The sequence below is a fragment of the Eutrigla gurnardus genome, assembly GCF_963514095.1.
Source record: "Eutrigla gurnardus genome assembly, chromosome: 7".
Taxonomy (NCBI): Eukaryota; Metazoa; Chordata; class Actinopteri; order Perciformes; family Triglidae; genus Eutrigla; species Eutrigla gurnardus.
In genome coordinates, this window is record NC_139921.1 from 24,864,958 (window position 1) to 24,892,736 (window position 27,779).

At 48.6% G+C, this 27,779-nt stretch overlaps 4 protein-coding genes across 4 annotated transcripts; 3 read left to right on the plus strand and 1 right to left on the minus strand.

Moving 5' to 3' along the window:
• Window positions 1-578: 578 nt before the first annotated feature.
• On the plus strand, window positions 579-6,593 carry snx6 (sorting nexin 6). Its single transcript, XM_084013062.1, has 14 exons — window positions 579-605; window positions 801-851; window positions 1,254-1,358; window positions 1,655-1,765; window positions 2,029-2,150; window positions 2,514-2,637; window positions 3,187-3,282; window positions 3,356-3,461; window positions 3,558-3,633; window positions 3,743-3,782; window positions 3,909-3,995; window positions 4,637-4,796; window positions 5,020-5,105; window positions 5,314-6,593. Exons 1-14 carry the CDS (start codon window positions 600-602, stop codon window positions 5,365-5,367), a joined length of 1,224 nt encoding a protein of 407 aa, XP_083869188.1. The 5' UTR covers window positions 579-599; the 3' UTR covers window positions 5,368-6,593.
• Window positions 6,594-7,348: 755 nt separating this feature from the next.
• psma3 (proteasome 20S subunit alpha 3) lies at window positions 7,349-11,302 on the plus strand. Its single transcript, XM_084013072.1, has 11 exons — window positions 7,349-7,496; window positions 8,374-8,456; window positions 8,993-9,116; window positions 9,225-9,326; window positions 9,410-9,483; window positions 9,731-9,803; window positions 9,898-9,963; window positions 10,054-10,100; window positions 10,337-10,404; window positions 11,052-11,116; window positions 11,188-11,302. Exons 1-11 carry the CDS (start codon window positions 7,476-7,478, stop codon window positions 11,230-11,232), a joined length of 768 nt encoding a protein of 255 aa, XP_083869198.1. The 5' UTR covers window positions 7,349-7,475; the 3' UTR covers window positions 11,233-11,302.
• A 390-nt stretch (window positions 11,303-11,692) lies between these two features.
• On the plus strand, window positions 11,693-23,712 carry arid4a (AT-rich interactive domain 4A). Its single transcript, XM_084013017.1, has 24 exons — window positions 11,693-12,642; window positions 13,618-13,668; window positions 14,529-14,639; window positions 15,509-15,574; window positions 15,656-15,746; window positions 16,357-16,436; window positions 16,544-16,641; window positions 16,837-16,966; window positions 17,223-17,302; window positions 17,447-17,693; window positions 18,154-18,229; window positions 18,338-18,432; window positions 18,601-18,698; window positions 18,780-19,014; window positions 19,098-19,339; window positions 19,458-19,625; window positions 19,710-19,791; window positions 19,932-20,118; window positions 20,263-20,325; window positions 20,406-22,481; window positions 22,571-22,675; window positions 22,765-22,911; window positions 23,301-23,447; window positions 23,528-23,712. Exons 2-24 carry the CDS (start codon window positions 13,663-13,665, stop codon window positions 23,629-23,631), a joined length of 4,734 nt encoding a protein of 1,577 aa, XP_083869143.1. The 5' UTR covers window positions 11,693-12,642; window positions 13,618-13,662; the 3' UTR covers window positions 23,632-23,712.
• A 2,630-nt stretch (window positions 23,713-26,342) lies between these two features.
• timm9 (translocase of inner mitochondrial membrane 9 homolog) lies at window positions 26,343-27,765 on the minus strand. The gene is made up of 4 exons (XM_084013079.1): window positions 27,661-27,765; window positions 27,289-27,343; window positions 26,987-27,082; window positions 26,343-26,764 (listed from the first exon to the last, which is right to left on the minus strand). Exons 2-4 carry the CDS (start codon window positions 27,325-27,327, stop codon window positions 26,633-26,635), a joined length of 267 nt encoding a protein of 88 aa, XP_083869205.1. The 5' UTR covers window positions 27,328-27,343; window positions 27,661-27,765; the 3' UTR covers window positions 26,343-26,632.
• Between the last annotated feature and the right edge of the window lie 14 nt (window positions 27,766-27,779).

Genomic DNA, 27,779 nt, shown 5'->3' on the forward strand with positions numbered 1-27,779 from the left:
TGTTCATCAGTAATAACGTGTGTATTAATACTATTAATCAGTTATAATGTGTGTAGTAATACTGTTCATCAGTTATATCGTGTGTATTAATACTGTTCATCAGTCATAACGTGAGTATTAATACTGTTCATCCATCAGTCATAACGTGAGTATTAATACTGACTGGTCTCTGCTTGTGTGCAACAGCGCTCAGGTGAGCGGAGACACATAACCAGTCATGTGTTTATGGAGATGAGGAGTCACATGACAACAGGAAGTCTACAGCTTTACCAGCGCGGTAAACACGGTTCATAACATGCCTCAAAGTATGAAACAAAATATAATAAAACAGTAAAAGTAAAATAACATTTAAAAAAGTATAATGATATATACAGGTAGGTAGTTATATGTAATAATTATTATTTGTATTATTTATAATTTATGTATTATTTTTTTATTAAAAAAACAAGAAAATTATGTATATATGGTGTGCTGTATAACGTTCTCCAATTTCGATTTAAATACAAAATTTGAATAAAAAAAAGCTTTGAATTCGATCCATGACGTCTGCCGGGCCGTCGTGACGTCATTCCACTTCCTGTCTCCACCCGTTCGCAGCCATGATGGTAGGTTTATGTCTTTTCTCTGCTCTGCCTCTTCTTTCGCTTTTACATCAGCCCGGGACCGGAGCCCGGTGGGCCCGGGACCGGACTCCGGAAACGGGGCGGCTTCCCCGGAGCTCAGCGGGTTGAGCTGTTGTTGTGTGACGGTCGGGGAGCCGTCGGTGAACTAACGGCGGTCTGTGCTCTCTGTCTCCGCAGCAGGAAGGGCTGGATGACGGACCCGACTTCCTCTCCGACGAGGACCGGGGAGTGAGTTACCTGTCTGTCTGTCGTCTGTCTGTCACCTGTCTGTCACCTTGTCTGTCACCTGTTCGTCTGTCAGCTAAAGAAGCGACGTTGCTTTGGCTCCGGTTTACTAGCACGGTTAGCTCTGGTGGCTAACTTAGCTTCATGCTAACGTGCTCCACCGGTTCAACCGGCCGGAGTCCAAACAAACCGTGACCCGGCTACAGGCCGTTAGCCGCGGGCTTACTGAGCTAACAGGCTCCGTTTCAGGCTGTCACATGACTCTCCGTCTCTGATGTTGATTGGATGATTCGCTTCGGTTCCGTTTAAGGCATATGTGGAAAATTGAGACGTGTGTGTGTGTGATAAATACTGTTGTTTTGATGTTGAGCAGTGCATGATGGGATATGTGGTCCTCCTCTGCAGCCCCGTGCGGTCAACGTGGACCTGCAGACGGACGCCACGCTGCAGGTGGACATCTCCGACGCTCTGAGTGAGAGAGACAAGGTCAAGTTCACCGTCCACACCAAGGTGAGGCAGGTCTTTGTGAGGACCACAAAGACCTATGGGTGGATGGATGGATGGGTGGGCGTGTGTGTGTGTGTAGATAGATAGATATTGTGTGTATGTGTATGTATGTTTGTATGCATGTATATACATATAATCAGGAATCTGAGATATGTCACATCTAATTAATGTTTTTTTTATTTCCTCTAATAAAATTAGTAAATTATGGTATTTCTTCAGGTCAAAGGTAACAAGGTGATGGTTGATTAAAGCTTCTCAACAATACTTCTGATCAGATGATGGACTTCCTGTCTCCACAGAGCACACTCCCTAACTTCAAGCAGAACGAGTTTTCGGTGGTCCGGCAGCATGAGGAGTTCATCTGGCTGCACGACTCGTTCGTGGAGAACGAAGAGTATGCCGGCTACATCGTAAGAGACGCACTTCCACTCTCACGTTCTACGTTCGGTTCAAAACTGAACTATTAGAAGGTTACTGCTCCACAAGATCAATACACACAACGTTGTCTAGGTCAGATTCAGGTTTACTGCCACCAGTCTGCTCGTCAGCTGGGCCCTGTGTCCCCTTCTAGTCTCATAACAATCCACATCCCAGGTCTGGGGGGTCACATACACCAGAATCAGCATTACATTTAGAGCTAGTGTTCCCCAGTCTGATTGTTGTTGGTGTGTAGATCCCCCCTGCCCCCCCCAGACCAGACTTCGATGCCTCCAGAGAGAAGCTCCAGAAGCTGGGGGAGGGAGAAGGATCCATGACCAAGGAGGAGTTCACCAAGATGAAGCAGGAGCTGGAGGCGTGAGTCCCTACAGACCTGTAGACCTACCGATCTACCTACTGACCTGTAGACCTACCAATCTACCTGCAGACCTGTACGCCTACTGATCTACCTACAGACCTGTACGCCTACCGATTTACCTTCAGACCTGTAGACCTACCAATCTACCTGCAGACCTGTACGCCTACTGATCTACCTACAGACCTGTAGACCTACTGATCTACCGACTGACCTGTATACCTACCGATCTACCGACTGACCTGTAGACCCACCGATCTACCTACTGACCTGTAGACCTACCGATCTACCTACCGACCTGTAGACCTACCGATCTACGGCAGGGACCTTGTAAAACAATGTCTGAAGCTGCTGTGTGTTTTCAGAGAGTACCTAGCCATCTTCAAGAAGACCGTTGCCATGCATGAGGTCTTCCTGTGTCGTGTGGCTGCTCATCCTGTCCTCAGGAAAGATCTCAACTTCCATGTCTTTCTGGAATACAACCAGGACGTGAGTCACTGTTGCCACCTTCAGACACCCTCAGATACCTCAAGACATCTAGAGACACCCTCAGACATGCTCAAGACACCTTCAGACACTCTCAGACATGTTTCAGACACACTCAAAGACCCTCAAAACACCCGCCAGACACTCTCAGACATGCTCAAGACACCCTTAGACACCCTCAGACATGCTCGAGACAAATTCAGACACCCTCAAGACATCTCAAGACACCTTCAGACACTCTCAGACATGCTTCAGACACCCTCAAAGACCCTCAATACACCCTCAAGACAACTTCGGACACACTCAGATACCCTCAAGACAGCTTCAGACACCCTCGGACACATTGAGACACCCTCGGACAAAAACATCATAGAAATCATGAATGAGATGATGTCATAAATGAGATGTGAAACAAAAGGACAATAACAGAGGACCCAAGGTTGATCCTTGTGGTACTCCACAAGAGAATGATCAATACTAACAGAAGCTGCAGGAATAAATGTGTTGTGTGTCAATGCTGCTTTCTGACCTCTGACCTCTCCTCTCTGACAGTTGAGTGTCCGAGGGAAGAACAAGAAGGAGAAGCTGGAGGATTTCTTTAAGAATGTGGTGAAGTCAGCTGACGGTGTCCTGGTGGCCGGAGTCAAGGTGACACTTGGGAGTTCAGAGCTTCTACCCGCTCTTGTGGTTTCATGGTGTTTACGGTTTGTCTGTGTTTCAGGATGTTGACGACTTCTTTGAGCATGAGAAGACGTTTCTGTTAGAATATCACAACAGAGTGAAAGACGCTTCGGCCAAATCTGACAGAATGATCCGCTCGCACAAAAGTAAGAATCAGCTCGTTTTATAGCAGGAAGACGTGGCTGTTTATCTGACAATGTCCAGGTGCATTAGGGTACTAAAAGTGAGGGATTTGTGTTCAGATGCTGCAGACGACATCAACAGAATCTCCTCGTCTCTCTACACATTAGGAACGCAGGACTCCACGGACCTGTGCAAGTACGAACAAACGTGTTGGAAGTGATTCCTCTGCTTTATTTATTTATCTTTATTTTCATCTTTATTTTCACGTCCTCCTGGTGACCGGTTTCTGTTTCTTCTTTTCCAGGTTCTTCCTGAAAGTGTCGGAGTTGTTTGAGAAAACGAGGGTGTGTTGGTTGTCGGATCACATGATCTATACCCTATGTGAACAGGGCTGTCCACATACTTTTGGCCATGTGGGGCATTGTTTTGCATGTGATCTGACTTGTGAACTTCCTGTTGTTGCTCCACAGAAAATTGAAGCTCGGGTTGCAGCAGACGAAGACCTTAAGCTGGCTGACCTGCTGAAATATTATCTGAGAGAGTCGCAGGCTGCAAAGGTGTGAGACCAAAACCACCGATAAGCGCAGCAGCCATCACAGCACAATGCATGCTGGGTAGATTTGTGTCAGACTTGATCCCAACTTGCTCGGACCACATGCAAACGTAGGCACCAAAAACCTGAAGGGTACTATGAGCCAGCAACTGGAGAACGATGCAAGTAGAGCTGCTATAAACAAGGCTGCGACACAGAATATTTATTTTTTACACCATTGAATTAGTTGATTTCTATAAACTTGTATAATATTATCATATTCAACTTTTTTTTATTGATAGTGGTTAATTAAATCAAATAATCATTGCCTTCCTGTAGTGTTGCATCGTAGACTGATACTAGAAAGGTATCCTGATACTAGGAAGTATCTTGATACTAGAAAGTATCTCGGAAAGTATCCTGATACTAGAAAGAATCCTGATAGTATCGGTATGTAGATATTTCGCCGGGGTGTTGAAGTCACGATGTCACGATGTGTCGTGAAAAGGCTACTTAGTGAGTATTTGCATGTGGGATTGAGTCCAAGTAAGCTCCAGTCTGTGTGTCCATGGTAACGAAGGAACATGTGACCCCACTCATTCAAAACCATTATGAATGTTTAAAAAAAGAGCTAAATGTTAAATATGGCGATGTGACCGGCTGCAGGACTTGCTGTACCGGAGGAGCCGGGCTTTGGTGGACTATGAAAACGCAAACAAGGCTCTGGATAAAGCTCGAGCCAAAAACCGAGACGTCCTGCAGGCTGAGACCAGCCAGCAGCTCTGCTGCCACAAGTTTGAGAAGATCTCCGAGTCCGCCAAGCAAGGTCAGCCAATTCCACTTTAAATCTGTGAAAGACTAGTTTTACTTTTAACAGCTACAAACACACATACTGTATGTCAAGGATGTTAGTTTGATTCCAGACAATAGCAGGTGAAACAGGCCTCGTATCTGGTTCCTTCTAAACCTGATCCTTGTTCCTTCTACTCCTGATCTCGATACTTTTACTTCTGCTGGTTGTTTTCTTACATTGGAATTTGGTCTTGCAGAGCTCGTAGACTTCAAGACGAGACGAGTGGCAGCTTTCAGGAAGAACTTGGTGGAGCTGGCAGAGCTGGAGCTCAAACATGCCAAGGTAATTCAGGACGTCCTCTTAGTCATTGTAGTGAGATCTCTGTACACCTGTCTCTCTGTAAACCTGTCTCTCTGGACTCCTGTCTCTCTGGACTCCTGTCTCTCTGGACACCTGTCTCTCTGTACACCTGTCTCTCTGGACTCCTGTCTCTCTGGACACCTGTCTCTCTGTACACCTGTCTCTCTGACCCCGTCCCTTTCACCTGCAGGGGAACCTCCAGCTGCTGCAGAGCTGTCTGGGTGTACTGAAAGGTAACACTTAACTGTGCAGCCCTGCCCACCTCAAACCGGACACGCCCCTTCTGATACAGCCCCGCCCATCTCAACTGGACACCCACTGTGGGCGGAGCCTGGGCAGATGAACGACACTGAGAACTCTGGACCACAGAGACAAAGAGAAACCAGACCGGAAGTCTGTCATCTTCATCGCTAACCAGACACCGTCCTCTTCATCTCCTCCATCCTCCTCTTCATCCTCTCCCTCTCTCTCTCTCCAGCAGCACCTGTATTGGTTCTTTTGGTCCAGTGTCAGACCTGAAGCACCTGTACTGGTTCTTTTGGTCCAGTATTGGTCCTGAAGCACCTGTAATGGTCTAGCAGAATCAGTGTGGTCTTTCTCTCCTGAGTGACACTCATATAAAACTTTATTATTAGAACAGAAAACCGATATTCAGATTCAACAAATCTATCAAAAAGTTTTCCTCCAGACTGGTCCCAGTCCAACGGTTCCACTGGTCCCAGTCCAACGGTAGTTTAACAAATTTTGATCCAAACAGTGCCACATTCCTGATATCAGATAAATACCAAACGGATCAATCCCCATTGATTTCCAAGGTGCATCGGATCCACCAGAAAACCGTGAGGAACAGCTGCAGAGTCACTTTACTTTGGTAATTTCAGTAAAAACCAACTTGTTTCATGATTGTTGAAGAGTAGAATCAGATTTTAGTCAAATGAGACTGAGGACTCAACCATGGAGACGTTTCCCTGCTGAGATGGTTCAGTCCGTCTGTTGGGTTTTTATTTGCTGCTTCAGCCGCCGTCAACGTCTCGATGTCCTCTTTTCTTCTTCTTCTGTTGTCTAATTCTGACCGGGGGAGGGGGGCTTTTATTTTGTCGGTCAACTTCCTGTGCTGCTGCTGTGTGACGGCGTTTTGGGTCCAGCTGTCGGTTCTGGTTCTTATTAAAGTGTAATGTCACTAAATAAAAAGCCTTGTATACGTTTGTATTAGTTAACTAATGAACGCTAATCTTCATCATCATCATCATCATCACTAATGGTAGCTTGTTTATTTCTCTCAATCAGCTGTTTGTTGCCATGGAGCTTCAGGCTGTTTGCCTTAACGTCGATCAGTCGCTCCGTTTGATTTCTTGTAAAAAGTGTTTGGTTATTTTTTAAAGTGCACTGTATACGAATGTTTTTCACTCTGATGTGACCAAAGCTTCGGAGACGGAGGCGATGTGATGAAATAAAGTCCAGTCCTCTGTAGTCCACTGAGGTCCAGTCCTCTGTAGTCCACTGAGGTCCAGCAGACGGAATAAAACCTTACGGACACTTTCTTACAACTTCTGTGTCTCCGCTTTACTGGGAGGACGAGACATCTGGTTGGGTGGAAGGGTTGGAGGGGCAGGGCACCACTCAGCTGTGATTGAGTGGAAGGGTTGGAGGGGCAGGGCACCACTCTGCTGTGATAGCTGGAGGGTTAACTTCATGGTGAGGGTTCCCGTCATAGAACTAGACTCAGTTGTCATATAAATACAAATGAAAAAGGTGTCACATGTCCAAATAAAGGGGACATGACCCAACATGGTCGACCTGTTGTATGAGGGTGGGATAAGTCCCGCCCACTTAAAATAGCATTTCTTTGGATCCGCCCACTTTAAAGGAAAAAAATCATTACTTTGGACAACCCACTTAAAAATGCATTACATTGGACCCACCCACTTTTAAAAACATTACTTTGGACTCGCCCACTTTTACCGTGGGGGGGAAATCAGTCCATTTGTCCGTCCACTCGGACCCCCCAAGCTTTCATTCCTTTTTATAAAATAAATAAATGATAAACACGGGACCTCAACCTACCTGACCTCAGGTCTGTAATCAGCTGTGTATGAGAAGGAAGCATGTAGCTCTGTCCTTCTAGACCCTGGCTTTGATCTGACGTCATTATTTGTGCACTTCTCAACGGGAAATACAATAATTTCCTCCAGAATCGGGAAATACAATAATTTCCTCCAGAATCGTCACTCAGGCTTTTATTGTGGAGGGCTGGCCGGAAGCTCGCATGTGAGCCCATTAGAGTGTGACAGTGTAATGCGGAGCAGGAGCGCGAGCTGAAAGCTGTTCACGGAATCAAAACTTTGAGTGAAGATGAGCTCCATCGGGACCGGGGTGAGTCCTTCTCTGCCGGACTCCGGTCTCACTGAGTCTGGCATATTTTAAACCGTGTTTACTGGAAACAATCCGCATTCATACCGGAAACCGTTAACAATAACCGGCACCTCGCTAGCTAGCAGCTAGCTAGCGTGTTAGCCTGCTGACTCACGACGAGGCCTGCTAGCTGACGATGAAGCGAAATTGAAAGTAAAGCCTTTTAAATGTGAATTGAATCTGTTTGCTGTGCATATTTAAAGACTAGATAACAAAACATCCGTCGGTATCGTTGTCGCATAAAAATAATAATAATAGTAATAAATAAGCAGCGTCTATCAACGGTTAGCTCCAGGAAGTTAGCTTCCAGACTCCCTTTACAAAAAGCCATATTGATCTTTTCTTGCATGTCTTCAGAGGTTCGTCCCATGAATACGATCGCTGACACCTTCTCTGAACCATGTTGAGCGTTTTGGTTCAATCGGTCTTAATTTGATCCTCCGAACAGACTGAATTAATCTAAAAATCAACGTTGGAGCTGGAGGACCTGCCCAGACGCCACGTTAACTACACCCGCTATATGTCCCGTATTTAGATGTAACCTTTCACTGGAGTCTGGCGAACGATCCGGTTGGACGGTCACTACGGTTGTTTTGTGTTTTGATCTGCAAATGAATTAATGTAAACGCTGATGACGACTTCGGAGCACGTGACTGTGTTTTGACGGGCTTCCTGCCTGGAGCGGTGTGTGGATCAATAGATGGCTTCCTGATACTTTATCAGTTCAGATGGGATCTTAAACCACTCTGACATGTTGCTGTCTGTCTGTCTGTCTGTCTGTCTGTCTGTCTGTCTGTCTGTCTGCCTGCCTGCCTGCCTGCCTGTCTGTCCCCTGCAGTACGACCTGTCGGCCTCCACCTTCTCTCCGGATGGACGGGTCTTCCAGGTGGAGTACGCCATGAAGGCTGTAGAGAACAGCAGGTAAGTTAACCTGAGGAGAGACACAGTCACATGACGCAGGTGGCCAATCACTTGACTGACATTACATTGGGGTTCTGCCATAAACTTGAGAGATTTATAGTATTTTTCTTCAGAACATAATAAAGAGACATAAATGGTTAAATATTGTAATTTAAACACATGAGTCTGCTACTGAGGCTGCTACCGAGACCAGGTCTGCTATCAGGACCAGGTCTGCATCTAGACCGTTTTATTACCAGGACCATTGTGAGGGAGAGTTTGTGCACGTAACCATAGTAACCCAATCCTGCATGTGCAGGTGTAAGAGGAGGCTCAACATGATGCAGTGCTCCTCAACCCCCCCTCTCCCCTCTCCTGTTCTCTCCCCCTCCTTCTCCTCTCCCCTTCCTCCTCCTCTCTCCTTCTCCTCCTATCCCTCTGCTGTTCTCCTCCTCCTCTCCCTCTCCTTATCTCCTCCTCCCCTGTTCTGCTGCCATCTAGTGGATCTTCTAGCTGATTGTGTGTGTGTCTGTGTGTTTCTGTCTGTGTGTGTGTAGCACAGCCATAGCGATCCGTTGCCTAGATGGCGTGGTGTTCGGGGTGGAGAAGCTGGTTCTGTCCAAACTGTACGAGCAGGGCTCCAACAAACGCATCTTCAACGTAGACAGACACGTCGGCATGGTAACCACACACTCCTGTCTCTGACCTGTCCGACTCTGTCTCTGACCTGTCCGACTCTGTCTCTGACCTGGCTGACTCTGTCTCTGACCTGTCTGTCTCTCTGTCCAGGCGGTGGCGGGCCTGTTGGCTGACGCCCGGTCCCTGTCTGAGGTTGCAAGGGAGGAAGCGTCCAGTTTCAGGTCCAACTACGGACACGACATCCCGCTGAAGGTGTGTCTCTGCTTGGTTACCGTCGTCGGGTGAGTGATGCTAAGCTAATGATGCTGGGCTAACGCTGTTTCCTGTTGTTGCAGCACCTTTCAGACCGCGTGGCCATGTACGTCCATGCCTACACGCTGTACAGCGCTGTGCGGCCCTTCGGCTCCAGGTGAGGCTCTGCCCCTTTTTACTGCCTTTCTTTCTTGTTGACGATGGTGTTGTTGACAACAACGATGGTGTTGTTGATAATAGCCCCTTTTAGACAGACTATTCTGCTGTAATGGCGGAAAGATGAGTCAAAATATGCTGCCAACTGGATGATTTCGATAGAACTTTGTTTACGGTGTAGTGTTTAGACTGACGACGGGGCGGAAGAAAAGGGGCTGATGTTGACGTTGTTGTTGTTGTCTCTGCAGTTTCATTCTGGGCTCGTATGATAAAGATGACGGTCCCCAACTCTACATGGTCGACCCATCTGGTATCTCGCATGTGAGACACGCGCACGCACGCACACACACACACACACACACGCACACACCTCCAGCAGCTTTGTCCCAGTAACAGTCCGTGTCCGTGTCTCCAGGGTTACTGGGGTTGTGCCATCGGAAAAGCAAAACAAGCTGCCAAGACAGAGATTGAAAAACTGCAGGTGAGTGTCAATCAATCAATTAATCAGACGATGATCAATATTCTCCTGCCGTTGATCACATGACAGCGTTGTTCTCTTTGACTTTCTCAGATGAAGGATATGACGTGTCGGGAACTCGTCAAAGAAGTCGCTAAGATGTGAGTTGATATCCAAACTAAACTTTACTAAACACTGGAGCTCAGGAACAGAGACGGAGTGATGTGTTTGAGTTGGATAGGAGAGTGATGATGTCATCCAAGTGCAAGATAGAGACTCTAGCAGTGTTTAGTGTAAATATGTCTCATTAGATAGAGGTTCTAGAGGTAGCATGAGGTACTTGTACACGTATAAAGTACTTGTAATGTGTCTGTGACGGCGTCCTTGTGTCTTCCAGCATCTACATCGTCCATGATGAGGTGAAGGACAAAGCCTTTGAGTTGGAGCTCAGTTGGGTGGGAAAAGGTGAGGCGTCGACCAATCAGGGCTCTGCTTCTCTCTCCCATCAGTCAATGTTTCACCGATCAAACTGATCAATACAGTCTATCACTTTGAATGTTGGCAAGCTGATGAGTTACACAGGTTTAGCTCACTGGACTGAACTCCTGTGATGTTACTTCCTCTTGGCTGCCTGACCAATCCCCTAACCCTAACCACACACACACACACACACACACACACACCCACACCCCTCTAATCCTTAATTAATCCACTATTGATTCATCCTCTATATAATCTCATTAATTTTCCTCCAAAAACGATTAAATGGAACATTTGTTTTATTTAATTAAGTAAAAAATAATAAACACCTACACCCAGCCCTCATCTAGACCTCCTCCAGACCTACACCCAGACCTTTCCGCGGACCTACACCCAGACCTCCTCCAGACCTTTCCCCCGGACCTAGACCCAGACCTCCCTGGACCTATATCCAGACCTTTTCCCAGACCTACACCCAGACCTCCGCCAGACCCCAACCCGCTGTTGACTTCCTGTTTAATGAAGTCGCTGCGCAGCTCTGCTCACCTGTCTGTCTGAAGATGATGATGATGGTGATGATGATAATGATTATGATGAAGAAGAAAAACAGTACACTCTGTTCTCTTCCTCAGTCACAAACGGACGACACGAGCTGGTCCCCAAAGACGTCAGAGAGGAAGCTGAGAAATACGCCAAGGTGAGACACAGACACACAGACACACACACACACACACACACACACACACTCTGACCTGCGTTGTGTTGCAGGACTCTCTGGAGGAGGAGGACGACTCTGATGAAGACAACATGTAGACTTCACATTATCTTTCTGTTTTATATTCATGAACGTTCCTGTTGTTGTTAATAAAAGAAGAAGAAGAAAGTTTGTTTGTTTTCCTGTCTGACAGCTGATCAACTGTAAAAACCACCCAGTACATGTACTCGCATACTACTGAGGTACTTGAAAGAAGTTACTAAAATATGAAAAGAAGTTAAAAACGGGATGAACACCTCCTATAACAGCTTTATATTTGAATGTGTTTCTGCACATCAGCAACATTTATGATGATTATTATCATTATTATTATTATTGTTATTATTATTATTATTATGAGTTGGACAGCATGGATCCAGATCAGACCCTCACCTGGCAGACAGGAACGTGACATGTTATGGCTTTGCCGTCAGTCTTCCTGTTACGTAATGGCATAAACCCCGCCCACTCCGGCTCGTTACAAACGGCGCCACAAACCACCGAATAAAACCGCCGTCTGTTTCCCCGATTGTCCCTGAAAACGCGTGTTGGTCCTAATCGGACCGGAGTCTACCGAATGTTGAGTGGATCCTGGTTCAACCCGGCCCCTGGGCTGTGACATTGTCTCGCGGAAACGGCATCTCCAAACTTCGTTGAGAAAAGTTCCCACTGAAGGTTCCCGACGGCCAGCGGCGCGTTCCTGACGAGCCTGGACCAGAGGTGGACCCTCTATCGGGGTCCCATAGGCCCCTCCAACTGTCGGCATACCTGTCACCCAGCAACCAGGGCGGGTTCAGATACCAACTCCCCTTGTGTACGCTATCTGAGCCCTCTTTCCGGTCCCTCCGTTCCAAGAGCGTTTGCGTAGGAACGCAGTGGTAGACCACGAGAACCGGTCTAGCTGTCGAGATCTGGTTTGAGTTAACTGATGATTTGTGAACAGATATGTAAGAAATGATCATAGTCTTCCGGATATGTTAAGTGTTTTTGTAGCACGTACACCGCCGTGACGTTAAACCGGGTTTTATTAACTCCTCGGATTTTTGAATAGAGTTTGGTGTGTAGCTGTCCACCACGTATCGGGGCGAGGCTTCCTACGGTGTCGGCACAGACAAGGAATCTCGCTCAGCCAATAGTGACGCGCCGTTCCTGGGAACAAAACGCGCGAGACCAATTGCTGTCTGAAGTGGCGGGTTTTTCTTTTGAACTCCCCTCTGATTGGACAGCCGCCCAGCATATGCCGTCATTTCCCTCGTGGCGCCTCGTTCGTATCGACTAATGGCGAAGCCAGAAGAGGTATGTCCTATTGAAATCGAGAAATCATTCAACCAATCAAATTTGGCCGCTGCGACCACCGCTGTGACCGCAGCCAATCGCGTGTCGGGAAACAGAGCTCGGGGCTCAACAGCTTGTTGTTCGTGTATCGCTTTGCAACCCGAGCGAGAGGGGAAGCAGTTGCGGCCGAGAATGTGAGTATAAAAACATTTCTGTTGTGTCCCGAACCGAACTAGAACTCGTAACGGTTAGAACTCCCGGTAGACCGGAGGGGTAGGCGCCGGCTGGATGTCGCCAGAGAGGCTCGCAGCGAGCCGCGACTGTCGCGAGCCACGGAGCGCTGAATGGCAGCGGCGGAGCTCGGCTTGTTTTTGCAGTGAAGAAATGTGAAGCTTTGTGGAGCCGCCACATATTAAATAAATAAACACACAACAGTTGTTCCCGTCAAATGTCACTCGGGTTCCGGTTCGGCTTGATGCGAACTTAAGTTGAGGTCGAGACCGGGGAGCTAACGCCGCCGCCGGCCGACTCCGCGGTCTGTTACCGTTTAAACCTCCGTGGGATCCACAGACGAGCTAGTTCATCCGCTAGTTAGCACAACTAGCTACAGTTAGCTCCGGAGCTCGAACAAGCGGCTTCGTCCTCCGTTCAAACACACGTCGTGTTGGACTTTGTTCGTGCCGGGGATCGGTTATCTATCTACCGGGTGTTTGCGCCCAGCAGCTGGCTGCTAGCAGGCGTCTTCTCCGGGAAAGGAGGGGGGGGGGGGGGGTAAAGTTAGCCGAGCTAGCCGAGCTGACATGGCGAGCTGCTGTGATGGCGACGTGACTCAGAGGAGCGGAGCGGGAAGGGGGACGCGACTCTGAGTCCCCGATCCGGCTCCGCGTCCCCCCCTCAGGACTCGCCGGTATTTAACCCTGGGACCGGTCAGAACCGGCGGATCCAGGTCCCGGTCAAAGTGAACAGCTAAGTTCGTGTGCGGTGTTTGTGCCACATATTCTGGGCAGGGAGGAGGAGGAGGGAGGAGACCGAGCCGGGGAAGGAGGTCTGAGCCGGGGGAGGAGGTCTGAGCTAACACAAGTCCGGGGCTAGCTGTTAGCTTAGCATTGTGTTAAAAACAACCGGGACCCACTTTAAACCACAACCCCGGTCTTCTATATGTCTTTCAGAAACCTACGACCTTCCGAGCTGGACTCCCCCACACAGCCGCGAAGATGAAGGTGAGTGTTTGACCTGCGGCACAAGCGGGTTCCGGTCTGAGGGGGATCCCGGTCTGGGGGGGGGGGGGGGGGGGGCTGGAGGTCTAAACTGGGCTCTGGTGGTCGTGGACTGGGGTCTCACCACGGTCCAGTTGATCTCTTATTTCTATCGGTTTTTACAGTGATGGTCCTACACAGATCCCCCTACTCTGCAGGCCTGACGTGGTCATTTATTAATCTATTAGAAATCACCTGATCGATCATTTGTTGATTATTTAGCTTCTTAAAGAGCAACATTCAGTGAACCCAATGTCTTATAATAATCACCATCTTAGGTCTGGTTCATCTTCACGACTCTGATGCTTTATAGACCTGGAAGAATGATAGAGAATGAAACCATCATGATCGGATCCTCCTGTTAGGACCAGGTCCCCTCTGCTGGGACAATTCTAAATGACGGGAGCCCTAAACCAAAGCTTGCCACTTACCTGGTAGCCATCTACGTTTGTGAGACGTGTTAAAAGTGTCCTTCAATGTCCAGCAGAGGAATGTTGAAACTATCTGGGAAAGAAACTGGAACTATTTCAAGCTGCGACCTTCAGACTGGGTTTAGTTAAACTGTCGGATTGGGTTTAGTTAAACTGTCAGACTGGGTTTCAAGTTGAACTTGTCAGTTGTGATGTTAGTAATGATACTGATGTGATGATAGTGATGCTACTGATGTTAGTGAGATACTGATAGTGATGTTAGTGATACTGATGTTGGATATATTACTGATGTTAGTGATGGTACTGATGTTGATTATGTTTGTGATGATAGTGATGTTACTGATGAAATTGATGTTAGTGATGATACTGATGTTAGTGATGTGTGTGTTTCAGGCAGCAGACGAGCCTCCCTACCTGACCGTGGGGACAGATGTCAGTGCTAAATACAGGGGAGCCTTCTGTGAGGCCAAGATCAAGACTGTTAAACGTATGGTGAAGGTGAAGGTAAGACCACAGAGACCAGGCCCAAACTCCTCAGCAGAGAAACTAGACTTGGACAAGACCTTTATTTAAAAGAACACAGTGGTGTGTTGAACGTCCGACATGTTCAGTCAGTGAAACTGCTTCCAGATTCTAGTGATCCAGGTCCGCACCTTCAGGACTGTTGGCGTCTCTATGAGCTCACTCATTTATTACGAGACTTATGCGGAGTTCACTCCAAACACAAAGCAAATTTAACCTCACGCTATGTTTGATTTCACCAAGCTGGATCCACTGGATCTAGCAAGACCCACGTGGGCTGGTTCACCACAGCTGGAGGAACCAGAATAAAGTATTTATCTGTGATTTAATATCAATAACCAGATGAAAAGGATGCTGAAATAACTCTATAATGATGGTGATGAGTAAGAAGTGTGAAGTCATGCTTTGTAAGGTCTGCCTGCAAGACCACAAGATAACTACTTTTAAAATGCTGGTTTCCTGAATGGAGTCTGGTTGATGTGTGCTAGGCTATGCAAACATTGTAGCTGTTCAATCAACACTCCAAATAAGGGCATCTAGATATAAATACAGGACAGACCTTGTTGTTTGGACCACAGACAGTCTCTGGGACTGTTTAGACCCTGTTCAGAGTCAGCTGATGCTACGCTATGATTGTCGAGATTCAGCGAAAGCTCAACTAGTAAGCAAACTCACTCTCCAGCTGCTAGCTACCGCTAGGGGCAGGTGTGGCTACTGCTAGGAGCAGGTGTAGCTACCACTAGGTGTAGGTGTGGCTACTACTACTAGGTGTAGCTACCATTAGGTGTAGGTGTGGCTACTACTAGGTAGGTGTAGCTCGGATCTGATCCCATGTATCTCTCTGTCTCCAGGTGAATCTGAAAGGGGAGAGTACATCCCAGGTGGTGCAGGACGACCAGGTCAAAGGTCACCTGAGGGTAAGACGAGGGCAAAGATGAGTTTATCTCCTGATGTAATCACACCTGAATGTTGATTAATAGAAGACACGTGTCTTTCAGGTGGGCTCCACGGTGGAGGTGAAGACCAACGAGGGTTTGTCCAGCGAGGCCGTCATCAGCAAGCTGACAGACGCCAGCCTTTACACTGTGGGTGAGTCTCTGCCTGCTGATTGCTCCAGAGTCCAGTACCGCAGGAAGACCCAGACCCCTTTGGGACATTTAGCCTCTGCTGCTGTGGCTGACTGGTAACCTGGGGGGGGGGCACTCAATAAGCTGGTGATGTCACAACTTCTCTTGGCTGTCTGACCAATCTGCTGCCAGTTTAACTGCAGGCTGATGGATTACGAGCTAACGTGGCTGAAGATGCTAACAGATGAGTTAATAAACACTTTAATGTCATGAAAGTGTCAGTAGACCTGTCGACCCTTCTCTGATTGGCTGGACAGGAGAGAGACTAAAGGTACTCAGGTAACTGAAGTGTGTGCGTTTGTGAAATGGTCCTCATTTATATAGCACTTTTATCCAAAGCGCTTTAAACTGTTGGCTGACATTGACCCATTCACACACACATTCACACACCGACGGTGGAGTCAACCATGCAGGGCGACAGCCAGCTCGTCAGGAGCAATTAGGGTGAGGCGTCTTGCTCAGGGACGCCAGGCACTCAGCTAGGAGGAGCCGGGGATCGAACCGGCAATCTTGCGGTTACCAGCCAACCCGCTCTACCTCCTGGGCTAATGCCCCCCATGTGTGTGTTTCAGTGTTTGATGATGGAGATGAAAAGACTCTTCGTCGGACGTCTCTGTGTCTGAAGGGAGAGAGACATTTTGCTGAGAGTGAGGTAAGTCTCTCACAGACAGACAGGTAGTCTCTCACAGACAGACGGATCCTTCTATATCCTTCCACCACTAAACCCCCGCTGACATCCTGTCCTCGTTGCCCCCACAGACCCTGGACCAGCTGCCGCTCACCAACCCCGAACACTTCGGCACTCCGGTCATCGGCAAGAAGTCGAACCGCGGCGGCCGGCGCTCTTCTCAGGCTGTGTGAGGCTCCTTTAACTTTTGACTTTTATTTACAACCATCAACACGCACAAAAAAAAAACATGGAGCATACATATTAATACACAAGAACAAACGATAAGATCTTTATTTACATTCATACAGATAATAAAACCACACCACTTCCTGTTTGATGTGAGCTGGAATACTGAGTCTGTCTGTCTGTCTGTCTGTCTCAGGGCTGATGAGGAGAACGAGTCTTCGTCCAGTGAGGACGAGGAGGATGACAGGAGGAGGCTGAACGATGAGCTGCTGGGGAAGATCTGCAGCGTTGAGAGTGACGAGGAATCCAGCTGGTACCTGGCTCTGGTAAACTCACTTACTCACTCACTCACTCACTCACTCACTCACTCACTCACTCACTCACTCACTCACTGTCTGACTTAGGACGCGTTCACATTACACCTTTCCGTTGATGGATCTCATTGACTTTGCATGGGCTTGTGTCACATTATGCCAAAATGAGGTGGGGCCTCTATGTTGCATCGCTTGTCGTCGTGGAAAGGTTCCTAATTGCGGTTGGAAGCAGGCCGATTCTTTACGATCAGTCCTTTATCCTGTGCAGGTGGTGTCTCCCAGCTGTAACGAGGAGCTGGTGGTGAAGAAGGATCAGTGTCTGGTCAGAGCCTTCAGTGACTCAAAGTTGTGAGTTTCTTCTTCTTAGTCTTCTTTCTTCTTCTTCGTCTTTGTCTTCTTTTTCTTCTTCTTTCTCCTTCTCCTCCTCCTCCTTTTCCTCCTCCGATCAGAAAGCAATCAGCTGTGTCTGAGCTGTTTCCTGTCATCCTCCAGCTACACGGTGGCCAGGAGACACGTCCACACCTTCACCCCCGTCAGCTCCACCAGAACGGAGTTCTCCAGCAGGAAAGGTTTTGAAGCGGCCCAGATGTTCCTGAGGACCAGGGAGGTCCCAGATGCATGGAAGATGGACATGAGTCAGATCTTGGACTCGTCGTCCAGTGATGATGAAGAGAAGGAGAGTGAGGAGGAGTTGGAAGAGGAGGAGGAGAAGAAGAAGAAGAAGCGTATGAAGGAGGAGGTGAGAGAGTGACTTTATTTTGAAAATGCTGAACATTCAACAGTTCTTCCGTTAACAGTTCAGGTACTCACACAAACACATCTGTGTGACGTATTGATCTGACCGTGGTCACTGTTGATCATTCCTCTAACACTGATCACATGATTTCATTCTGAATCAGTGGGCAGGGCCTGAATCTCCCTTCAGTTTTTTCATGTTTCCTTCAGCTAATCCACACATTCATACAGCTAACCGGGCTAAACCAGCTAACCGGACTAAACCAGCTAAGCGGGCTAAACCAGCTGACCGGACTAAACCGGCTAACTGGACTAAACTGCTAACCAGACTAAACCAGCTAACCGGACTAAACCAGCTAACTGGACTAAACCAGCTAACTGGACTTGCTACCCAACAGAGTCCGTGTCTGTAGACCAGAATCAGATGTTGACCTGTCTGTCTGTCTGTCTGTCTGTCTGTCCAGCCGGAGGAGGAGGAACCAGATCCAGAAGAGAGAGACCACTTCCTGCAGCAGCTTTACAAGTTCATGGAGGACAGAGGTAAGACAGGCTGTCTTAACGATTTCACTGATCAAGATATTAGTTTGATAGAAAGCACCATTAAAAATCAATAGTTTCACATATTGATCCGGTCCGTCTGTCCATCAGGGACTCCCATCAACAAGCCTCCAGTGCTGGGCTACAAAGACCTGAACCTCTTCAAGCTCTTCAGACTGGTCTTCCACCAGGGAGGCTGCCACAAGGTGAGGAGGTCTCATGTGATTGGCCCACAGCTGCCGCAGCTGTGTTTCCATGACGACACCGTCATCAGCTCTGAAACTCATGCGTGAGGATGAAGCTGAAGTCCTGTGATGTCACTTCCTGTTCAGCCGAAGTAACGGTGTGGTGTGGTGTGTTGTGGTGTGTTGCAGATCGAGTCTGGGACTGTGTGGAAGCAGGTCTACATAGATCTGGGGATTCCAGTCCTGAACTCTGCTGCATCCTACAACGTCAAGACGGCCTACAAGAAGTAAGAGCTTCTGGTCCACCTGGTCCCCCTGGTCCCCCTCAGCCCCCTGGTCTGTGTTGACAGTGCTGTTTGTGTCCTCAGGTACCTTTACGGTTTTGAGGAGTACTGCCGCTCCGCCTCCATCACCTTCAGGACCATCCACCACAACAACCCCCGCCCTCCCACCGCAGCCACCAACCGGAAGCTGATGGGGGCGGAGCTTCAGGAACCCTCCTCTCTGCCAGAAGATGAAACGGAGCCTGTTGATGACAAGAGGGAGGAGGAGTCGGAGAGTGAGAGTGAGAAGGAGGTGAAGGAGAGACAGTCGTCCCCGAGGGTGAGATGCCTTTTAATTTCTCCTCCTTCACCTTCTTCTTCTCCTTCTCCTTCTTCTCTGTATAATGAGTCTGTGTGTTGTAGGGGAGGAGGAGTCAGCTGAAGGACCGGGAGTCTCCCTCAAGACCAGACCAGGGAGGAGGGGATGATGGTGAGGAGCAGAGGGAGGTGATTAGGAGACGCAGTAACAGAAGACTGGACGACTCGGAGAGGGGCTCTGAGGAGGAGGAGGAGGAGGAGGAGGAAGACGACGATGAGGAGGAGGAGGAGGAGGAGGAGGAGGAAGAAGAAGAGGAGGAGGACGAGGAGATGAGAAGAAGAGAAGGGTGAGACTGGGATTCAGCTTTATTTAATTCTGTTCTGGTCTGGTTTCTGGACTGGTCTCTGTTCTGTCTCTGCGCTGGACTGGTCTGGTCTCTGGACTAATGTGAGCTCCTATCGTAGACCCGGGGAGGAGGAGGAGGAGGATGGGGACTCTGTGACGGGGACAAAGGTCCGTGTGAAGTACGGCAGAGGAAAGACCCAGAAGATCTACGAGGCCCACATCAAGAAGACGGACGTGGACAACGGAGAACAGTTCTACCTGGTCCACTACTACGGCTGGAACGTCAGGTGGGTTCTCATGTGTTTCTCTAAACAAGCTGCCCTTTAAAAGGGGGCGGGGTCTGTCCTCACACAAGTGTGTCTGATCCTCAGGTATGACGAGTGGGTGAAGGCCGACCGCATCATCTGGCCCGTGGAGAAAGGGACCAAGAAGAGACGGAGGAAGAAGGTGAAGGTGAGCTGCCTGAGGTCATGTGACCCACTGATGTCACTTCCTGAGGTCATGTAGCTGTTGTTGTAGGCTAGTTGGACAGGAACGTGGGTTAGTTTAGACGTTGACGTTGTTGTTGTGGCTGCTGTTGTTGTTGTCGACAGAACAAAGACGAGACGGAGCGGGACGAGGAGAAGCCGCCTTCGATGCTGAAGCCTCCGGGAGCGAGGCGAGGTCGTCCTCAGATTAGGACTCCGCCCACCGTCGCTGCGGGAGGCAGCGTCTCCACGACGCCGAACAGCGAGGGGCGGTCCAACGGCAAGACCCCGCCCAGCATGGCCAACGGAGACAGTAAGAGACCTGCAGACTCCCTTAGACCTGCAGACTCCCTTAGACCTGCAGACCCCCTTAGACCTGCAGACCCCCTTCACTGTCACCCGTCTGTGTGTCCCCTTGTCTGATGTTTGTGTCTCTGATGGTTACTCCTTCCCCCAGACACTCCTCGCCGCCGCACCAGGAGGACGTCCGGCGTTTACGACTCCGACAGAGCGTCCAACGGTGAGAGCACTTCCTGTTTCCTGTTGCTCTTCCAGTTTCAGTTCAACTTAACCAATCCGCTACTTCCTGTCTTCCTGCAGAGGATTCTGGGAACTCATCAGAGGACAGCGAATCAGAAGACCCACCTGATAAAAAGCCTGCACCGTGGCGAGGGAGGCCCGAAGCCTCGCCGTGCCGGGAGAAGTTACTGAAGGAGGAGACGAGTGAGGTTGCCAAGACGACTGCCAACGACGATTCTGTTGCCATGGCACTGCCGTGTCCCAGCATGCCTCAGGAGAAAACGGACAAACTCCTGAGCCAATCGGAGAAGGAAGAGGCGGAGCAGGGGGAGGACCCTGTAGTAGAAGCTGCCATGTTGTTGGTTCACCTGGACAAGGGGTCGGTGTCTGTCCAAGAGACGGCGCATAGGTGTCCTGGACAGGAAGTACTGGACAGGACATCCCCCAGCAGGAAGCCTCCTCCACCCGGCAACCAGGCGCCTCCTCCACCCAGCAACCAGGCGCCTCCTCCACCCAGCAACCAGGCGCCTCCTCCACCCAGCAATCAAGCGCCTCCTCCGCCCAGCAACCAGGTGCCTCCTCTTCCCAGCAACCAGGCATCTCCTCAGCTTGGCAACCACCCGCCTCCTCTGCCCGGCAACCATGCGCCTCCTCCGCCCGGCAACCACGCCCCTCCTCCGCCCGGCAGCCACGCCCCTCCTCCGCCCGGCAACCACGCCCCTCCTCCGCCCGGCAACCACGCCCCTCCTCTGACCGGCAACCATGCGCCTCCTCCGCCCGGCAACCGGTCATCTCCATCGCCGGGCAACCGGTCGTCTCCATCGCCGGGCAACCAGTCGTCTCCACCGCCCGGCAACCAGTCGTCTCCACCGCCCGGCAACCAGTCGTCTCCACCGCCCGGCAACCAGTCGTCTCCACCGCCCGGCATCCAGTCGTCTCCACCGCCCGGCAACCAGTCACCTGCTCCGCCCGGCAACCAGGCGCCTGCTCCGCCCGGCAACCAGGCGTCTCCTCCTCCTGGCAACAAGACGTCTCCTCCGCCTGGCAACCAGGCATCTCCTCCGCCCAGCAAGGTGTCCCTTGAGGAGCAGGCGTCCTCCCCTCAGCCGACCCCTGTGGAGGAGGAGGACAGCAGGTCCACTCCTCTGTCTTCCCCCAGGGTCAAAGGTCGTAGGGTCCTCCTCAGGGATGCGGGCTCTGAGGCTCCTCCCACCATTCCCCTCTGCACCTCCCCTGCTGCCAGCCCCGCCCACATGGCGTCTCCTCCTCGCAGCGTCCTGAAGAGACAGGACGAGCCCATGGTGGTCCTCCACTGCCTACCCACCCAGCGCCTCCCCCCTGGGTCTCCCCCCAACGACTCCGACACCGACTCAGCCACTGAGGAGGAGGAGGAGGAGGAGAGGAGCAGCTCCTCATTGAAACGTAAAGCAGCAGAGCAGCGAGCAGCAGACAAGAAGCTCCGCCCCAACAGGAGGCAGGAGGAGGCCGCTTCCCCCAAAACACTCCCCGCCCCGTCCAAGACGGCTGCTGGAGCTTCACCCAAACCCCTCTCCTCCCCTCTCCGCAGGGGGGAGTCGGGGAGGAGGGAGGTCCTGATGAAGGAGGCCTGGCCCTGCCCTCTGGAGTTGAAGCCAGGGGAGGCGTCACTTGAGTGTCTGGCGGCTGCAGCCACCAAGGAGCAGGAGGTGCATGCTGGGCCGCCAGCCTCTGAGTCCCCGGTCCCTGCCCCCGCTGAGGAGGCGGAGCCACAGATCGGCCCCGAGTCTCTGGTCTGCCACGAGGTAGACCTGGATGACCCAGAGGAGAAGGAGAAGCCAGGCACTGCCCCAGAGCACCTCCTTCTGATGATGAGGGAGCCACAGCTGGCCCCGCCACAGCTGGCCCCGCCCCCGCTGCCGAGCGTCCTCCACGCTGCACTGCCCCCCTCCTCCCACACCCTGCTCCTCCACCAGCCTCCGCTCAGGCCCTTCCTGCCAACCACTGCTCCAGGCTCCGCCTCCTGCCCTGAGGACGTCCACCAGGCCCGGAGTGTGGAGGAGGAGGAGGAGGAGCGAGGAGCAGCGGGGGGCGAGCAGGAGGGAGACTCCAGCCCCGGGTGTGATGGCAGCGCCTCCTCCTCCACCTCCCTGCTGTCCCTGCAGGAGACCAAGGACAGAGGTGAGACCTGGACGAAGCGTCCTCTCATCCTGTGTGTTGATTGGTTGGTGGTCGTTGTGACTTACCGTGTGACCTTTGACCCCCACCAGGTCAGAAGCGAGTGATGGACTGCAACTTGAGCCCGACGGCGAAGAGACAGAAACGCAACCAGAAACGACTTGGCACACCTGGGAAGGTGGAGAAGAATGGAGCTGGTGAGCTGTGTGTGATGCTGCTGCTGCTGATGATGATGATGATGATGATGATGATAATAATAATAATAACCCCTCCCCCCCCCCCCCAGGTCATAGCAGTGACAGTGAGGACCAGTCCCGTCTGTCTCTGTCCCAGAAGTCCCAGAAGTCTCGTTGTCTGTCGTCTCCGTCGTCCCACAGTAAAGACAAACACAGCTTCTCCCCTCAGAGGATGTACAAGTGGACCTTCCAGCTCGGTACTTCTACTGCATTTATATACTTCTACTGCCTTTTATACTTCTACTGCCTTTTATACTTCTACGATAAACTTCTACTGCCTTTATCTACTTCAACTGCCTTTATATATATTTATTATTATATTTTTACCATGTTATAAATATATGTATAGTACCTTATATATTTATACTACCTTTATAGATTTATACCATGTTAGAATATATATTTTTGTTTTAATACCTCCGTCCGCAGACCAGTTGGACAGTACTACTGATAGTATATGTGTGTGTAGTACTTGTATTAATACTCTGAGACCTGGTCATCAGACCAGTTGGACAGTACTACTGATGGTAAATATGTGTACTATGTGTAGTACTTGTATTAATACTCCGAGACCTCCTGTCTTCAGACCAATTGGACAACATGTCCAGCACGGAGAGGATCTCCTTCTTGCAGGAGAAGCTGCAGGAGATCAGGAAGTACTACATGACCCTGAAGTCGGAGGTGGCGTCCATCGACAGACGGAGGAAGAGACTAAAAAAGAAGGAGAGAGAAGGTAGGCGATGCAGAGCATGCTGGGAGATTCAGTCCATCAGATCCCGTTTCCTGTCTCTGATGTGTGTTTGGTTCCCTCAGTGTCGAACACGACAGCGTCCACCTCCTCGGGGTCCTCGGACACAGGTATGAGTCCATCCTCGGCCTCGCCCAATCAGAACACAGTCGCCGTGGAGTGCAGGTGATGACACGCCCAGCAGGCCCCGCCCATTTCCAATCACAGACTCCACCCACTCAGCCAGCTCTGAGGGCATGATGGGAAAAACGGCTAAAAAAAAAAAAACTCCCTCCAGGTGAGAAGGGGGAGGGACTTCTACCTGACTGTAGCCCCGCTCCCTCACCTGTGGACTGACTTCCTGTTTGAGGAGAGAAAAATCAGCCGTCTGTTCAGTTGCCACAGAACACGTCCTTGCTCCTTTCCTTCCTTCCTTGCTTCCTTGCTTCCTTCCTTCTTGCTGCAGTGCATCCTTACTGGTTCTGCTCAGCGTGTCCTGATTTCAAAATAAAGTAACAGGTTTTTTTGGGGGTCGAAGGTCACTGGTTTGATTTTCTGAAGCAGCTCATGAACATTTTCTTTTTTGACTAAATTTTTTATTTTATTTTATTTTTTTAAGGAAAACTGAAAAAAATGTTTCTTGACTTCCTGCTGTGAATGTTTTTAAAAAAATAAAATAAAATCAGAGCTTTTATTTTTGGTAAAAACAACAAACAATCAGATGTTACGTTTCTGACATCACAGCCAGAGAGAAAATGAAATAATTTGTAGAGATGAACTGTTTTGTTTTTGTGTAAAATAATTGAAATTAATCTTATTTATTCAGTTAGTGCTTGTATGGAAGATGATTTCTGTCAAAAATAAACTGATGGAATGATGGAAATAATAATGAGAAATTAATGGAAAAATATTTAGTAATTCTTCCAAATGTCCTTATACAAGTTTGAGTCAGTTTATAGGATTGTTTTATTATTTTGAAGTCCATATTTCATCCTTTTGTAATTCAGTTTGGGACATTTTATTATTACATTTGATGTTATTTAATGTGAAAATATTGCTTTAATTTAGTCTCGCAATTTAGATGAAATCATTAAATGTATTAAATTTGATTACAAAATGACACATGGATGTAAACATTAAATTAAAGTTAGATTTAATTGTTTAGACTCGTAATTTACATTTCAGATTTTGACATCTTACATATAAAAGTTTAAATTAGTAACTGAATTTTTTTTATAAAAATTTTGATACAATTTCTAATTTTGATTTAGTTAATTTAAATTATGACATGTACCTGATAATTGTCTCTAAATTGTAACTACTTCTTATTTCTTATTATTCCGTCATTGTACGTGTCATCAGTTTGGCAGATTTGATCTTCCGTACATTCAGTTGTGACCTCGCCGCTGCAGTCCTCCTCCTTCGTTGCTCTTCTGTGGTCTCTTCTTCTGTGGTCTCTTCTTCTGTGGTCTCCTCCGACAGACGGCTGCTTCTGATCGTCTCGGTTGTAAATAGAGCTGGAGGTAGAACCGCCTGTAAGAGAAGTTTTCCACGCTGTAAAGAATGATTTATAAGATTTTTTAAGAGCAGCTGTTTGTACTGTTGTATTATGACGCGTGGGTTTTTTCTATGTGCTTTTTGTTAGCGGTGGTTCGAGAGCAACAACTGTAAATACAAACGCACACTTCCTGTTGAAGACGGAAGCTATGTTGGAACTGTGTGGACAATAAACAGCTCTCTGTTTCTAATAAAGTTTTTAAATATGTGTGCCATGTCCTGATACCAGACCAGACCAGACATTCAGGTGCTCCTCCTCGTCTCTGCTGCTCTCTGATGTATTAACCTCAAAACTCAGGTGGACTTAGACCGAGGTCTGAGGTGGTCTTCTTTATTTAAAGGGACAGTAGGGAGGTTGTCATCTTTATTTAAAGGGACAGTAGGGAGGTTGTCATCTTTTAAAGGGACAGTAGTGAGGTTGTCTTCATTTAAAGGGACAGTAGGGAGGTTGTCATCTTCATTTAAAGGTACAGTAGTGAAGTTGTCTTCATTATTTAAAGGGACAGTAGGGAGGTTGTCATCTTCATTTAAAGGGACAGTAGTGAGGTTGTCTTCATTTAAAGGGACAGTAGTGAAGTTGTCTTCATTATTTAAAGGGACAGTAGGGAGGTTGTCATCTTCATTTAAAGGGACAGTAGGGAGGTTGTCATCTTCATTTAAAGGTACAGTAGTGAAGTTGTCTTCATTATTTAAAGGGACAGTAGGGAGGTTGTCATCTTCATTTAAAGGGACAGTAGTGAGGTTGTCTTCATTTAAAGGGACAGTAGTGAAGTTGTCTTCATTATTTAAAGGGACAGTAGGGAGGTTGTCATCTTCATTTAAAGGGACAGTAGGGAGGTTGTCATCTTCATTTAAAGGGACAGTAGTGAGGTTGTCTTCATTTAAAGGGACAGTAGGGAGGTTGTCTTCATTATTTAAAGGGACAGTAGGGAGGTTGTCATCTTCATTTAAAGGGACAGTAGGGAGGTTGTCATCTTCATTTAAAGGGACAGTAGTGAGGTTGTCTTCATTTAAAGGGACAGTAGGGAGGTTGTCTTCATTATTTAAAGAGACAGTGGGGTTGTCTTCATTGTTTAAAGAGACAATAGTGAGATTGTCTTCATTATTTAAAGGGACAGTAGTGGGATAGTCATTATTTAAAAGGGACCGCAGTGATGTAGTCATTTCATTTAAAGAGTAGTGATGTTAAGTAGTCAGCTAGTTTAGCTTAGCATACAGTAGCTCCAGTTAAAAGGTCACTCCTGTTAGCCCTCTTTAGTTGCTGCTCGCCAGCTGGAGGATTTATTTAACATTTATATTTACTGAATACGTTAAAACGTTAAAGACTTCAGGAAAACCCAAATATCAACATCAGATTTTATTTCCAGACATGAAGAACAAAAATATTTTCCATCAAGATAAAACTGAAAAATGAAAAACAAAAATTAAAAGGACAAATCCACAGTTAAAGAAACCTCCCATGATGCTTTGGGACAGAACAGCTGATCCTGGTTGGGGGCGGAGCTTCAGTTTAACAACTAAAACAGTTCAGGTCTTTGTTCATCCCACATGATGATCCTGGGCCCGCTAGACCAGGACCAGCCTGCTGGAGTCATAAGTCCACATCAGACCGGTTCAGTCTGGGTCAGACCAGATCAGCGGGGTCCCAGCAGTCCGGCTTTAGCAGCCAGAGCCTCATTCTGCTGGATGTGGTACTCCTGAAACCGCATCGAGATTCGCTGAGTCATCTTTAGATACTTCTGTAGACATGACTCGGAGCAGCTGGACTGAAACCACAAACACATTATTTTCATCATGTTGGTGGTTAAAACAACGTCCCAGCATGCATTTCTCTCACATACAGCCAATCCCAGAGCTTCATGTTTGGTTATTGAAGCTTAAAACTTCACTTCTGTAGAAACTGTTGGATTCTGATCAGTTCATCAGCTGAGGCTCGTGGGAATTGTATTTAGTGTGACAGTGACTTGTGTTGTTGCATGTCTGCTCACCTCCTCTGGCTTCACCTCCCTGTTGGTGAAATCTTTGACACAGTCCATGAAGCAGTTCTCAGTCACCTTGTTGTACGTCCCCAGAAACTCCTTAAACTGGGACACAAGACACGTCCGTCATCCACACCAGACTCCATTCACAAATGTGACACTTTTACAATTCACAACTTTATTGTTTCCTGCTCCATCTTCTCATTTAATGGAGGCGAGAAACACTGAAGAACACAAATCCACCTTCTTCCACCCGGTTATACTACTCACAACGATAATGTAACGTGTTAATGAATTAATTCTGCAGTTACCTGTTTGACCTGGTCGGACTCGGACACCTGGACCGCCATGATTCAGATCCTCAGTCTGCAAGAAAACCACAGGAGACAACCAGACCCCGTTCAAAAAAGAGACACGTAAACATTCCCTGCTGCTCCACGGTCACGTGTTACACCTGAACAGCTGATCATCGGACTTGTCGGATTAAAACGAGGTTTTAATGAATGGAGTCTGGTGCAGAATAATAAAGAGGATGAAACGCAATCATTAGCTAACGGCTAGCGCTAGCTAGCATTGGCTTAGTGTCGGTGGTTTTCCCGTTTAGTCGTGAACGTGGCTGCTTTGACTCTGACCGACGGGCAACAGACGGACTGTGACTCGGAACCGAGCTGCTGGATTCTGACCTGGTGAAGAGATTTAACGGGTTCAACGTGAAGCTCCTTCCAGTGCACTGAAGGACATGTGACGGAGGTTTCCTTCTTCTTCGTTGGTTTGACTGCGGAATGCAAACCGGTCTTCTTCT